We start from the raw sequence: 15,676 nt of genomic DNA on the forward strand, positions 1-15,676 counted from the left end.
GCGTGTCGTCCATAACAATAATGATCCTGGCAGCGGCGGTCGAATTTCGATGGAGGCGAAATTCTAGAGGTCCGTGTACTGTGCGATGTCAATGCACGTCAAAGAACCCCAGGTGGTCGAAATTTCCGGAGCTCTTCACTACGGCGTCTCTCATAGCCTGAGTCGCTTTGGGACGTTAAACCCCCATAAACCAAACCAAACCATAACAATAACGGTATACAAAAATTCTTCCTCGTTGTGGGTTTATTATCAAGCTCAAATTTAAACGAATAATGAAGCTGAGCGATCATTCTGAGCACTCTCCACACACTTTGTACACACTTTACTCCACGAATGTTCTTGCATCCGCGAGAGTTATATATTTAGAGTGCACATTATGGAGAAACAAGAAAGTTCCAGAAGTTCTGGATGTTTCGGACCCGCTTTGCTGCAGCCGTCTGCAGCGCTGTGACGGGTTTCATTTTTTTAGGGCGCGTAATTGACCAACAAATTGTTCCAACAAAATGACTGCAACGAGATTTCGTGCTCCCCTCGAAAACCCCTGCCCTAGCATGTAGAGCCACGGACGCGCTCCCCTGACAATCCCTGCCCCAGCATGTAGAGCATGACGATAACGTTGGCTCCCCCCCTCCCCACCTTGCCTCCCCACGTCTCCCGGCATGCATGAAAGCAAGCTTAAGTGTAAAAGGGCAGACCTGCCCAGCCCTGACTAAAGCTCCCTCTTCTACGGCAGCATGCTGGGCACGACGCCACTGGTGGCCACTGCGCCCATGCCAGGCTGCAGCATGAAGATCTTCGTCGGCGACTCTGAGGAAGAGGTGATCGCCGAGAACGTCAAGATCGGAGACCCGCTCACGCTTGTCATCAGCATCGATTACCAGGGTGGGTACACTGACCGTCCGACCCTACAACGGCTCCACTCGCCGCGGCAGCTCAGTGGCTGTGGCGTTCGGCACCCAAGTTCAGTAAAGACGCGGGGCCAAATCCGGGCTCCGGCGGTCGCATTTCGATGAGGCGAAATGCAAAAAAAAAACACTCCCTTGTTTTATGTGGTGTCAGTGCACTTTGAAGCTCCCCGGGTGGTAGAAATTAACCCGGAGCCCTCCACGTAACGCACGTCTCTTGTATAGCGCATGTGTAGCTGTGATATGTCAAACCCACATACCACATACCATACCGTTCTATATACCATGAAATACCATACCACGCCGTGCCACACCATACCATAGCACACTATACCACACACCGCAGTACCGTGCCGTATCATATACCATACCATACCGTGCCATGCATACTATACCACACCATACCATACACCGCACCGTGCCGCATACCATACGACACCAGACAGCACCATTTCGTACCATTCTGTACCATACTATAGCACACCACACCGCACCGTACCATACAGTACCGTAGCACATACCATACCACACCTCACCGTATATCGCTGGTCCCTAATGAACGTTAAGAGATGGCTCTAAGGCTTGCTTTTTCTCTAGAACAGGACACAGGGCAAGTTACACGAAACTTGCCCCTGACATGAAAGTCATGCACTCACTGGCGCATGACCAGTGGAGTGGTTTCACATTTTGTGCTAAATACGTGCGATCTTCTATACATGTGCGCCCCCCCCCCCCCCCCTCCCTCGAACTTCTTTTCAACCTTCATCTCTCTTTCTTGCATATTAAGACAGTGCTCCCTGAACCGAATCTATAACTCTCCGCAGAGAACTGAAAAAAAAAGACCCGATCAAGCGACTATACGTCGCAGTTGAGAGTATAGGGTATTGCGCGTGTGCGTTCCGCCGTGCAAGAAGTGAGTGGCGGCCTTCTCTACGAAGTGATCACCTCCAATCAATAAGTACGCGGCGAATAAACGCCTGTGTGGTGTGTTAACGCGATTGCTTTAAGGGTCTTGTTCAGCAGCAATCCCGCCATCGGCGGCGCTGGCGTGTCGCGAAAAGCGGGTGGCCCAACTGTCACCTAGGTCATGTGACTTTGTGACGTCACCAGAACCTGCCCACTGTGGCGGGTTCTGAACCTACTGAGCGGATTGTGAGCACGCTGCCCACAGTGGCAGATGGCAGTTTAATTATATGTCGCAAGAGGTTGCTCGGAAGCGCAACCTGAGTCTCACAAGCCCCACGGGGGGCCGTGTTCCCAATAGCCACCTGTCGGTTGCAGTGGCACATCGCTTAACTGCTGCACCACTGCGCCAGGAGTGGCATGAGCACTCCCCGCGATCCATGAACGTGAAGGAGAGACTAACCAATTCCACATATATGGGCATGCAGGCAGAACCCACGCGACAGCCAAGGAGTATACTTGCGCAGGAGGGATTTCTAGTGCTAATCGCATCGTAATCCTAAGGGCAGGTTAACTCTTACTTGATGGTGAGAGAAAGAACAGTGTCCGCCTGTGCGAAGTGTTGTGCAAACAGGAGCGCAGGCCTCTGAAGCGGTCCATTAATGCTACCGCGTCGTGCCGTTAAGGCGAAGCTTACGTGTCTCCTCAAGCTTTTTTTTTTGGAAGGGTGGGTTCTTTTTGCTGTTTACATTTCTTTCTAACACACGAACGAAAAGCTCTAAATAGCACATGTCCCGACTAATCTTGGTAAAAAATCGAAACATGAGTAAGGGAGTCATGGCAGAATTCACACCAGTCCCGAACGCGTTCAGTGTGTCTTCAAGTATGCAAGGCAACGACTGACATATCTCGCTCCCTCTCCTCCTCTTTCCAGAAACCTACGGCATGCGCGTCACGAACTGTCTCGTTCGTGACGGCCTCAACTGGGGAGAGCAGCCACTGATCAACAACGAAGGGTGAGACGCGATTTTCTATAGCGAACAGACTGTGTGAGCAGTAAGCACAGCTGCCGCGACTTTGCCAAGGTGTCTGCTATAGTCCTGAAAAGCGACGAACAGTCGTTCGGACACATTTATAGGTCTCGCCGTGACGCTTTCTCGAAAAGAAGGGCACCAGCTGTGCACAATTTGTAGAAGCAGGCAATAGCCACGTATATGGATAGTTCAGGTTTTGTCGAGCGTTAACTCAGGGACGTATTATAGAACCAGCCCCCGACGCTGATAAACAAGTTCATATCAAAGTGCAGGGAGACTTAGTCAGTTTCCACGTGGGGCATACAGCTTAGCTAGCTGGTTGGTTTAACAATGAGACATGGAACCAGCATGACGACACGACGAGGAACAGAGAACCTAGAAGACTTTGTGACTGATGAATCCGTTGCAATGAAGTGTCGTACGAATTTGTCGCTTTTTCCAGTCATATGTCACCGTTTTGCTGTCACATTGAAATTACTCGACGCGCGGTGCACGGCTCCTGTATTGCGTGTAGACGACTTTAGCGCGGTGCAAAGCAGCAGCGTGCGCAGAGTGAGAGGCTCGCCTTGACGATAGCCGCGCTCTGCGCAGATGTCCCGTGGACCCGGAGATCTTGGGCCCGTTCGAGTACACGATGAACAAGACTCGTGCCTCAGTCACCTTCCAGGCGCACAAGTTCCCCTACACTTCATCCGTCTACTACCAGTGCAACGTGCGACTCTGCCTCAAGTCCAGCGGCGGCTGCGATGACGTGGTGCGTGGCCCCAACTTTGAGCGAATCATTTCTCCGGGACAAGGATTCGCCTTCCGCATTATTTTGGGAGGCGCCAAAAAACTCTCCTGTGCTTTCTTCCCTTGAGTCCGCGTATTTTTTTGCCCCTTGTTGAGGTAAATTGACAACTTATAGCCTGCAGTGCCACCTTACCATTGCAGCCATGCTGCCGTAAACGAAAATGGCTAGGCGGTAAGTCGTAATTGAACGTTGTATTTCACGAAGGCTCCGTACGGATTCGACGATCTATCCCGCTGCTATCGCCCGACTAGAAGGGCGGCACTGCCAACCAGGTGGGCATCTCTTGACGCAACGACTCCAATCGAACTCGTAGGACATGCGAAAGAAAATGTGAAGCGAAGCAATTCGGTGGAAGTCAGCAAGAGGTGAAATTTCCTTGGAAAGGGAATCTGGTCCATGGGCTACTAGTATCCAAGCTGCATAGCTATAGGCAGCTCTGTGTCACCGCGAATAACTCTAAGGTGGAAGCCACATGGCCTGAATGTTCCATTAGTTCACGAAGCGCGACTCTTCTGGCTCGAGATGTGGTGCAGGGCTTCATTTCGCACCAGCACATATTTTGTCTACGCTTTCGACGGAAAGACGAACGTATACGCCCCGATAGCTTTGATCACCCAGAAGAGGGGAAAGGCAGCAAAATCTGGCAGAATTTCCCTGTAGATACAAAAACTTCGAAACTTAGTTCCTGGCGAAATGGAACTGTGCAATAAAAGCTTGAAGCGAAACGCTGTGTACTCTAAGCGCTTACGTGGAGATCGGTTCAGCAGTTCTAACACTAGCGGTTGGCCCACTGTTCTCGATGTGAAGGAAAACATTGGCAGGTTGAATAGCAAATATTAAATAGTGCCCGTGTAAGTACAGTGGGCGCAATAATCGGGTTGAAGATAGCTTTCAGCATATAGGTGGCAACAGTACAGGAATACGTTATCCGGCGGCTCTGCACCCAATCGTTGTAACCATGCTGTTCGAATTATCCTGTTTCTTTTTGCGGGGACAAAGACATCATTGCACTCAGCTTGTGCTACTGATAGCCGAGCTGAAACCAAACGCCGGCCGGTGCTGATAACAGATTCCATGGGCTGACGAGTCCCGTTGAGGCATAACGGCTCTCCTGCTTTTCGCTCACAGCAGCAAAAAGGTGCGCCAAAGGACAGCGGAAAATGCGCGCTGCTTGAGCTGTTCCAGGAAGGTGCAAAAGTCGCGAAGATATTTCGCATGGGCACTCGCGGACGGAGTCGCATAACTGTCACCATGCCGACTTCTGTCGCCATCTGGCAAATGCCGATGTAGCGCGGACTGGTCCCCAGTCTTCCGCTGAACCTCGATCTTATATTCATTGCATGCAGGAACTGCGCCGAAGGCCAAAGCACTTTTCAGCCTCAGCCTTCGCAAGCTTATCTTGAAGTCATTGCATCTGCGGTGGTAGATGAAGGAGTTCAAAATACGAGTTTGCAACAGTGAGGGTGACAGTGAATTTTGTGTTTTGCACGCCGCACTCGCGTTTCGCACGTTTCGTTCCTGACGCGGTATAAATGATAGGGCAATCCTTCTGAATTTATAAATCAAAATCATGTTATCTTCGTTGCTAGGTGTTTTGTGTGCACCCATGTAAAAAATTCTCGAACGTTTGCGGCTCCTCACATATTTATTTCTATATTTAATTTATTTATATAGTCTGGAGTCCGATGAAGGAGTGCTGAGCGTTTTTCTTAGTATTCTTCAAAAAGGAGCCCGACATCCTAGAGCAGGAGCGGGCATTGCTAGCCCCCTGTGCAAAGGGGAAATAGACAGCAGGCTCGTTAGCTTCTCTCGACCGTGAAAGTAGTGCTGTGCAGAACGAGAGGCGCATATGCCCATCGATGCGGACAGTCTGTGCCTCTCTCAGACTTTCTTTATGTGTGTTCTTTCCTCTCCGGGCTAATGATTTACGTCTGTTTCCTACAGTCGAGAACCCTTCGCAGTGAGATACAGAAAAGGGTTCCAGTGAGTCGTACGCCTCCTGTGAAGTACGCAGGCTTATGGAACTCAGTACATGCTTGTAGTTGCATGCAGTGCAAAAAAAAGTACGATTCGTTCGCATTAAACTTGTGAAGGCATTCACGACAGTGTGTTTAATTTCACCGCTTATCTGGCCTCATTTCGCATACAGCTAATTGGAGAGATGCTAAACTCGCCCTGCGATTCGTACACCATGCAACTTAGCACCCCGTCACCTTTTCAACGCTCTCTTCAGTTCCGGCGGACGCACTCATTTAGAGTTCTGCGGCTCGGTATATATCGCTGCATCGAGGCCGACAACAGAGATGGTACCGCACTTTCCAATTCAAGGTCGCGGGGGCGGGTCTTTAAAGCTGCTTGATTACAAACGGATGCGACTGAAAACCTCTCGAGCAAGCGGCGTCTGCTTGGCCCGGTGATTACATGCTCGTTTGGAGGGTGGTCAACGCTAGAGGTATATTCTAACCGATGGTAGCCGTCATCGAGGGCAGCAGGCGCTGACGGCAAACCGCCGCGCGAACTCAGGTAAAAACAAAGGCAAAGTAGACCACGTACCAACATCCGACAGGACCCAGAAGGCACTCATTTCGTGCAAAAAAAGCATTGCACTCTTCATGCTCCCTCCATTTCGAGCGCTTGCCGCATACTGTCTAGCCTTTCTGTCAAGGGCTTCCGCGGGGAAACTCACCTCGGGGTTCTCGGAATCCACGTTATGGATCGCCTATTGAGGGCACAGAGGGAGGGGGTTCCCCTGTCCGGCGTGTGGCGAGGGCAAAGGCGAGCGTGGTCTCGATGTGTGCGCGTGTTATCGTTCGTCGTTATACAGACAGGCGGTGAATACTTTCTTGGAGGACCGCCACCGCTCGGGCGTTGCTCGCGTAACCTGGGGTTACCGCGAACGGTGGCCGTGAACCTATTACTTTTTGTGATGACTGAGCGTCCACCTATCGCGACTGGAGAGCATAAATGGCGAACTGAGAGCCGCCGGGCAAATTGTCTCGGTCGCAATCTCCAAGGCGAGAAGTACTTACGCACACTGTTTCTCTCTCGAGACAGGAAAATGCCGCAGCCTGTGATGCTCTGGTAACATCGCTACTTCGATGAATACTAAACAACACGATTACACGCGCGATTGTACGTTATTTCGTGTACGCGTTAGCAAACGCCAGATGCGCTCACGCTCAGTAGTTACAGTGCTGTCATTGAGGGCCCAAAGAAAGAGAAATACTTAGGTAAAGAAACAAAAAAAAACAAGGATGGAAAGGAACAGGAGGTCTACTCCGTAGTTTCTGAAAACAGGCTGCTTCGTGCAGTTTACCATGGCAACTAAGCATTTCACGCAGATCCCAAGATCTGCGCCCCGATCGATATGCTAATGATACTCCTGTTCTCGGTAAACGCACAGCTCGAAAATGTAACTGCAAGTGTGTGTTTTTTGTCGCTGTCATAAAGTTTCCAACGAAGGATGCTATTTATTTTTCTGCAGACGACCCAAATAAGCTAATGGCGGTATTCCTTTCAAAATCCTGATAAGTCCATGGTATGCGCTCGGCAAGAGAAGTTACGAGCTCTGAGAACGTACCAATCCCAACCAAAGCATAGTAGACGCGCGGAGGCTGTAACATTGGCGTTAGCCAGCTATAGACCCACGGCGCTACCGAATTGTATGCGCTTTCAGGAACTTCGAAAAGAGTTCGAGTATCCGATGCTTATCTATTAACGCGTCGGCGTTAAGGCCCCCTGTCGCAGAAAAGCCGGTGTCGTCGGCGTCGGTGGCGTTGGCCGTGAGCGAAAAATCCCTCCTCCTCCTCCTCCTCGCAATGTACGCCACTGCCGCAACAGATAGCGCGCGACGGCAGCGCCTCCCGCTCGTCTCGTTCGGGCGCAGTAGGGCCGTGCGAACACGCAGGAATCACGCAGTGAGCGGCGAACAACGCAGCGCACATCCAAAGCGTGTTCACCACGAAGCTAAATTGCGGCTTGCTGCCCGTTCGCTCGGCGCGGAAGCTATGCTGGCGTTCGTTGCGTCGGGTTTGTCGAGAACGATATGCCGACGATCTGCAATCGCAACTTGAGTCCCGCGTGTTTCGGCAAGGCGCCTGGCAGCGCTTCTACGTGGTATGCCGTTCCGCGCGTCCGTTTAACCGTACGTACGTAACAGTGCGATTTGTCTAACGGGCAAGGCGTCGCGCCGAACGGGGAGATGGCGTTCCGTGGACTCCCTGGCAGTGCTGCAACACGCTGTCGCGTTCCACTCTTATAGGCGAAGCTTAAGCGTCCTCCATTTCTTTTTTGCGCGCGCGCTTTGAAATTTCTTATAGGACAGGAACACAAAGCTGCGCTAGTCGACACGAGAACCGCAGTTCCTCTTTACATCGAGCAGAAACCAAGGAAGAAGGGGCGGAAAAATGCAGAACAGGAAAATATCAGCACTGCTTTCTTCTCAAGTGTTTCAGGGAAGCCGACGGAGCTAGCGCAAGGGACCGAGTGAGTGGGGCTGGGGGAGGGGCGCCGAAATTTCAGCGTGTGAAAATTGACGAGAGGAGGGAGAAAGTATGCATATTTCAGCGCAACCAGGACACGAACACAAGGAACGAAGGACAAACACGAGCGCTAACTTTCAATTGATTTATTGAGGGAACGGCGGCGGCATATACCGGGTGTCCTAGCTAACTTGAGCCAAGGGTTAAAAAATAAATTATTAGAGACAGGCGAGTGAAGCCAGCTGAATATTAGTGACAGCCATCTTGCGCACCATATGCAAATTTTTTCGCAATTAATTAATAGTTTAATTATCGAAATTAAAAAATATTGACTTCAGACAACAAATTGCATTTGAAGAGTTGTAGAGTACCTTCAAACACCTTCATTCCATCATTACGATAGGGAAACCCTCCCGCGTGTCTTCGCAGCTCCAAAGAAAGCCCGCGAAATACAAAAATAAACCACGTCACTAACGCATTCGCGCGCCACGATCGTGCTGCTCTCAAGCGTGGTTTGAGCAAACGAAATCACCTGCAGCCTTGACTCGGCGGCCCCGCAGCTGCGGCAGGCTGATATGTTGGCGGCGGCCACTCGCACGGTCATGTGTGCCAACTGGCTGACGCAGATGAGAAACCACGGCCACCATATCGGCCTCTCAAAAAAAAAACCGCTCGTGAAACCTTGGAGGCATTTTTTATAAGGGACTCAGATTGTGTGAGTGACGCTTCAGTTGCCTTGTACAACGCTGAGGTGAATTTTCTATCACATCTAATGCGATGACTTTTTTTTTCTCTGGCTAGTTTCCAAGTGACTTGTTAGGTTGCACCAGCGCAGGCCTGTGGATATATATGCCGTCGTTGTTCCCTGAATAAATCATTTGCAAGATAGCGCTAGTGTTTGTCTTTCGTTCTTTGTGTTCCTGTTCTTGGTGCACTAAAAAAAATATGTATACTTTGTTAGAAATCCAACTAGCCCAGCATCGAACTCATTTACAAGATAGAGAAAGGCGCGAAGATGCGGAAATTCAAAATTTGACTGCATACAACTACCCGCCGTGGTGGCTCAGTGGTTAGGGCGCTCGGCTCCCTCGGTTCCCGGATTCGAACCCGACCGCGGCGGCTGCGTTTTTATGGAGGCAAAACGCTAAGGCGCCCGTGTGCTGTGCGATGTCAGTGCACGTTAAAGATCACCAGGTGGTCGAAATTATTCTGGAGCCCTCCACTACGGGAACTCTTTATTCCTTTCTTCTTTCACTCCCTCCTTTATCCCTTCCATTACGGCGCAGTTCAGGTGTCCAACGATATATGAGGCAGATACTGCGCCATTTCCTTTCCCCAAAAACCAATTATTATTATTATTATTATTATTATGCATATAACTCATCTTCCACAAAACGCATAAAAAATTTTTGCTGACGGATATTTGTGGCGCCACGTCCTGTAACGTCTGTTAACGTCTGAAGTTTTCCTCCTCCTCATGTTCGATCAGCGTCGCAAGCCCATTTTTGGGGCATTTTGCCGCTCCATGTATCTTTATGTGATGTCGAATAAAGTTTGGTTGATTGAATGATTGATTGATTGATTGATTGATTGATTGTCATCCGCAGCCGCCTGACTGCAGTGACGTGCGCCACAACGTGCGTCGTCGACGTGACGTCGAGGCCAAGGGAGATCTGACCGCCCTGGAGAAGTCTGAGCAAGACGTTCGCGACCTCAGTATCGAGGTCTTCTCCGGACTGTACGTCAATGAAGTCACCGACTCCGAGGACCCTGAAGGTGAGCGCACCGAGTGCGAGAATTTTGCACCTTACGCCGACGTGGGTCGCGCCTGTTTTTTTTTTTTTTATGCTTACGATCGCCCCTATTATATTTCTCTTCGCTTCACCCCCCCCCCCCCCCCCCCCCGACGTTTGGCAGTGAGCTCCCGGCCGACCTCCTCCGCCAGCTCGTCGGACCACGACTTCTGCGTGTCCTCGCGCAAGTTCGCCATCGGCATCGCCATCGCGGGCGTGCTGCTCATGCTGGCCGTGATGCTGCTGGTGGCCTGCATCCTGCATCGCCGCCGCCGCAGGAAGGGATCCAGCACCGCCGGCAGCTCTATCTACTCGGGACCCTACTCCAACCACGGATACTCGAGGGAATAGGCGCCCCCCACCGGGAGTCACTCGCACGGGCCGCTCCAAACGCCCGGCGCATCCTTCAGCAGTCGGCGCTCATGAGCCGAAAATAGAGCAGCTGAATGCCTCCCCCGTAGGAATTCGTTAGCTCCCAAAAACGCGCATATCGCCTGAGAGAAGTGATCTTCGTCTGTCGACTGAAACGAGCGACGAGTCCGAGCCGGCCGAAGACGTGATGCGCCCCATGTATAAAGCGCACTTTCTAGAGGTTACGAGGCGCTATCAGACGGCGCCGCTGGCATTGAGATGCGGGCATAGCGCAGCATTAATTTAGTCGTCATTAACCGGAAGCACCACGATGTTCCTGTAAAGAGTGCGGACGCCGAAGTTGGTGTAGATGTGTCACCACTTTCAGTTTCGACAGAAACTTGAGCTGGACTCATTTTCCTGGTGTCCAGCAATCCTGGTTCCCGCTTGCTTCATCCAGCGCCTTGCTAGATACAAGCGTAAGGCTCTGCGAGAGAGCATCAAAGTGTTTCAGTCGCCACACGAAGTCGTTCTTTAGAAGCATGTCGAGTGACTCCCGGCTAGAGTTAAAAAGAAAAGAAAAAGCAGTTGGTTTTCCGGCATTGTTCTCCTGTTCTCATGTTCCCAGCTGTACGTGCAGCAGCTGAGCAGCTGCCCTTCTTACGGCACCGTTATTCCTCTCCCAAACCATTGCTACCGGCGCTCATTCAATGCCATCGTTGATTGCCGTACTAAGATTAGAATGTTTCATTGCAGGAACAAAAGCATTCCTTCGGGAACCCTGTACAATCGCAACTCCTCGACAGTGCGACGGCTTGCCCCATTACACTGCCGAGCTTGGTTGGATAAGGTTAATTTTCCGCACACAGCTTTGAGAAAACAAAGCTACCGCTCGTACAGCATGCCTGTTTACAAAAAAAAAAAGCGCTATAAGTTTGGTAAACATAACAGACTTCTTATCAACATGTCCAAACTGGGAATCGATACGACCCTTGAAATACATTTCACAGCCAATTTTTGGTTACTTTTCATTTTTTGTTTAAGTCATGTCGATGCCGTCGTGCATGTGTAATGTACAGCCACTGAATCCAAGCCCAGCCGTGTTTTTGTTTTTCTCACTTGTGCCTCATTTGTGTACAAGCCTACTAGATCGCTTTGGAAAGAAACATTGTTTTAGTTCTTCTGCAGAAACGACAGTGAAGGCTACGATACATACAAGAGAAAAAATCAGTGTCGTCACCGCCGTACATATAAGTTTACTCTGCACGAACAAGAGCCTCATTCAATATCAGATGCGCAATGTACGGAAAGACAAGTTTGATGTTCCTCTGTTGCCATAATGCAAGAAAAAAAAATGCATTCGTTACTACGCTTATCATGCGACCATTTCCCGGATCGTGCCAAGCGTGAGTGGATTTTCTTCAGCAGTGGGTTCTGTCGTTTATTGCAAAAATAGTGTTAATTAAGCACATTCTTTACCCTCAAATACAGAACTTGCCTTTTGGCTGCTGACAGCAATGCTTGGTAACGTGGCTAGCTGACATGAATGGGCACGAGGCAAAACTTAGCATAAGGAGGGTATTGTTTTCCTATCTATACCTTCTAATGGCCCTTGCGCAGTTTGCTACTTCATCATATGATGGTCCTCTGGAGTTATTCCACATGTGTAGCACAGGGCACTTACTTCTGCCTTCTCAAGCATTGAATAGACGTAGGTGTAATCGAACTATTGTGAATTGACGTTGCTTGCATTTGTTAATGATGAGAATGGGACATGAATGCGTGTTTCACGGAATAAACTGCACCGTATCCATTGAGTCTCCAGACATTTGGCCGTTGAAATGTCTTGCTAAAGCGAGAAACATATGCAGCCTATGTGCTAGAAAAGATATAGAGTGTAAACTCGCATTAGAACGTTCTCCATTCCTCCTCTCCCAAATTTACAACGCCACGCATAGCTCGCAAAATAAGAGAAAAGATCGCACTAAAAACCACGTAGACTAGACGCTGCGTGTAAATTTGAAGCCAAGCATGGAAAGGTGCTCGGCATGGCGCTGGAGAGGCATTTGTTCAGCTTATTACGCACTAGGCACACTGCACGCTCTCATACGCCGTTATGGAACGGGGACAGTGTTCCATATTCTCCAGTTTATTTTTTTGTATCTACTGTCCGTCTACGCTCTCTTAATTTATTGCGATATAATTATTGCGAGTTGCGAAGACGACGCAGAGGGCGCCTTTGAGCGTTAACGCGAATGACGATGGACCGTCCAGCCCACACTGTAGGCAGCTAGCCGTTTATCTGAGCGCACATACAGATGCTGTAGTACATGTTCGTGCCAAAAGGATTTTCATATGCGTATATGCTTCGCCTTTTCTTCGCTTTTTTTTTTGCTTGTCTTCTTTCGGTGGCACAAGACTACTACTCCACAGAACTGTTTTCAAGCGTGTTGCGCTCCAAGTGCCACGCGCACATTTGCCTGCCTTCGGCGATAAGGACTGCGAAAAGCAAAAGGTCCGCGTGTGTTCTGCTTTGTTTCTGTTCACCCGGCAAGCTCAGCACGAGTGCGCGAGCCGCCTGCTTCAAATTAAAAGTGTAACGGTACTCCCTTGCTTCCCAGTATTTCCCATCGCAACTGCAACTATATAGTACGTTCTGTCATACTACAGTTGAATCAAATTTATTTCCGTCGCTATTTTCAACTGATGCCTCGCGATTTACTGTCCTAAAGATTTTCGACCAACCTTGACACATTCCCAAACCTCTCAAGTGGCCTTACCTTAACCGACGCCCTCCGGACTTTGGGTCATGTCTGCTCATTTATGCTCATTAAGCATGGTTGCAAAGGCAGACGCTGGCTCCTATACTTCGTAGTTTCTGTAGTGCATCGTTCAGCGGTCTCTCTGGGTGGTCTGCCTGCCGAGGCATTCTGGTGCGTACACGACGCTGTTTCGAGCAGTGCTTCCACTGAGTGACGTCCTTTTCTGTAATCAGCCAGGGTTTTTACCCGTGGCCTTATGTACAATTCACGCGTACAGTTCGTGCTTGCCTGATGCGGGCTGTGCGCCATGTTCTCATTTAGTGTTTCGAGCCGTAACCACGCGTGCTTGTTGGTGTTCTCGTAGCCGGTGACGGGGCCCCTGTATTTCGTTCAGTGCGTCCTCGTAGTCAACGTCCGTCTTTTACAGAGTTATTTGTAACTGCATTTGTCCCTACCTTTTTTTTTACTTTACATTATATCTCGTACGAGCCGTGGATACCTCGTAAAATACGAACCAAGCCAGCCATTTTTCGACGGTGTGCGGGTGCACGGCACCACGCAACTGCTCTCGTGAGCCGTGTGTTGGGTTACTGCGCTTTAAAGCTCTTCCGATGAGCACTACGTGTGCTGTCGTCTATGTCGATGCCCCGAGACGTTTCGCTTGCACTAGGCCGCGTGTGTAGGCTTCGGTCGTGGCAGCGTTGCCCGAAAGGTACTTATTCTGATCTTTCGAACCATTAACGTTTCGTCAAGCCGGGGAACACAACCGGAAGAACACGTGTTCGAAGGAGGAGTCCGGTCTCGGGTCGTACTGCTATCTCTACACGTCCCATCCGGCGTGCATTTGCGTTCAGGAGCGAACAAAACACTAACTGAAGACGGCATCTCGGAGCACGTTTTGCGTGCCAACGACGGGGCCGTGCGCGTGCCGCCATTGTGTCAGGCATCGATCGCGGCTCGCGAGGCGCAGTTGTGGGCCCTTGGAGAATGGCTGCGGAGACGATCTGCTCTGCGCGCTGTGTCACAGCAGAGCAGTGTGTTTGTTGTGCCCTGCGCTAATGGTAATTAACTGCATGCGTACTCTCTATCTCTGTGTAGCGGCAATATGACGGACCTCAGAGCCATTTTCGCTTTATGTGAGATGAGTAAGTTTCAGCTCACTATGAAAGAAAGTTCCCCTTGGAGAAAGGTCTAATTTGTTCTCTGTGTTGCAATGCCGCTCATCACCGAACCACCGTCTTTTGCAGCGTGGATTTCATTAGTCCTAGTATACGGGAGGCCAGCAGTATATAGCATGCGTGTTCTTAAGGTGTGGTGCTCCTGTAGCTTTGTTGCAACGAAAGATAGACTTGCGATGGAAGGCGCTCATCTGCCGACCATTCGCTGTAGAACAGGACAAAGGAGCGATTCACCCACGTTGGTTTCCACGATCTGCGGATAGTAACATTGTTTGCCCCAATCACTGCCACACAAGCAGGCATTTCCGTCGGTCCTCGTATCAGTAAAGCACTACAACGCCACTTACGGTCGTTTCAGAGAACGAAATTCTTTCCACGATGCCCCGTGTACATACATTTCTTTCCGACACGTATAGATTGCACCACAGGCTAGAAATGTCCAGCACAGCTGGTCAGCCTTTCTAATAGTAACCAATGTAAACAAGGCCACTACTCCCTACTACTCACGCTGTTGAAATGAGCTGCAGCGGTTTTTCATACTGCCGTTTTCCTAGAATTACCTTAGTTTTGGTTACTTGTTTGTGCTGTACAAGACATAACACTGCCACGACAGACATACGCCACACTGCCTGCTGCCTTCCCAGACGTTTCATTTTTGAAACAACACACATGCTCCTTTTGTTTCGCGCCGTAACAGGACGAATCTCGCACGACTTCGTCCGGTTCATTGTTTTTTTTTATTTACTAGTTGTAGAGCCAGCAGATAGGCTGCCCTGCATAAAAAGCAGCAAGCTCTGCTGCAGAAGTGCCTTTCTAGACAAGTCGTACATATGTTCTACTGCTTTCGGTGGTGACTGCGCCTATGCTGTTTATTTTGTTTCATCGCGTCTTTATTTTTTTTAGAAAAATAACGGGCGTATCCTTGCGCCCATGTCAACTCTTTCGTAGCACGAATGTTCATGACCCACTTGTGTACAGAATGTGGTTATTTCTGTGTACATCTACTCGTGAACCTTTTATTTTTTTTTTTGTGAAAAATAAAATGTCTTTCAGGGTATGTCATCACGTGGTTTGATTTTTTCCGCTGTCAAGCCTGTGCATTCCGTTACTGCGCAAGCCTGGCATAAGGCAGCTGCTCTGTTCATTTTCCCTCGGAGCAGCCACACAACTCTCCTCATCCATGAGTGTTGTCAGAATTGGGGGTTCGGGGCCGCCGGACAGATCCTCGGGTCCAAGTCTTCGCCCGTCCTATCAGATCAGAACTGCCGTCGAGTGAAGGAGGTGGGTGGTTAGAACAGAACTTGGTTTATTAATGCGACGGCATTATATGACTCACGAGGCGGGAAATCCGTCGTTGTAGTTGTCCACGCCTGATGGTCCGAAAGCACATGTCACCTCTACATCATCACAAAAGAATGAAGAATAAAGTATCAAAGTTTCTCCCGAAGTGGATTTCGAACTCAGGCCGGCGCGAAC

General features: G+C 49.9%; 1 protein-coding gene across 1 annotated transcript in view; it reads left to right on the plus strand.

Moving 5' to 3' along the window:
* pio (zona pellucida domain-containing protein piopio) overlaps nt 1-15,262 on the plus strand; it is a 113,689-nt gene extending 98,427 nt beyond the window's left edge. The window contains exons 6-10 of the mRNA XM_077627991.1: nt 734-882; nt 2,743-2,824; nt 3,434-3,596; nt 9,724-9,892; nt 10,034-15,262. Coding sequence (XP_077484117.1) covers nt 734-882; nt 2,743-2,824; nt 3,434-3,596; nt 9,724-9,892; nt 10,034-10,260 — 790 coding nt within the window. The 3' untranslated portion in view covers nt 10,261-15,262. The remainder of the gene's footprint in view (nt 1-733; nt 883-2,742; nt 2,825-3,433; nt 3,597-9,723; nt 9,893-10,033) is intronic.
* The last annotated feature ends 414 nt before the right edge of the window (nt 15,263-15,676 follow it).

The sequence above is a fragment of the Amblyomma americanum genome, chromosome 6 (genome assembly GCF_052857255.1).
Source record: "Amblyomma americanum isolate KBUSLIRL-KWMA chromosome 6, ASM5285725v1, whole genome shotgun sequence".
Taxonomy (NCBI): Eukaryota; Metazoa; Arthropoda; class Arachnida; order Ixodida; family Ixodidae; genus Amblyomma; species Amblyomma americanum.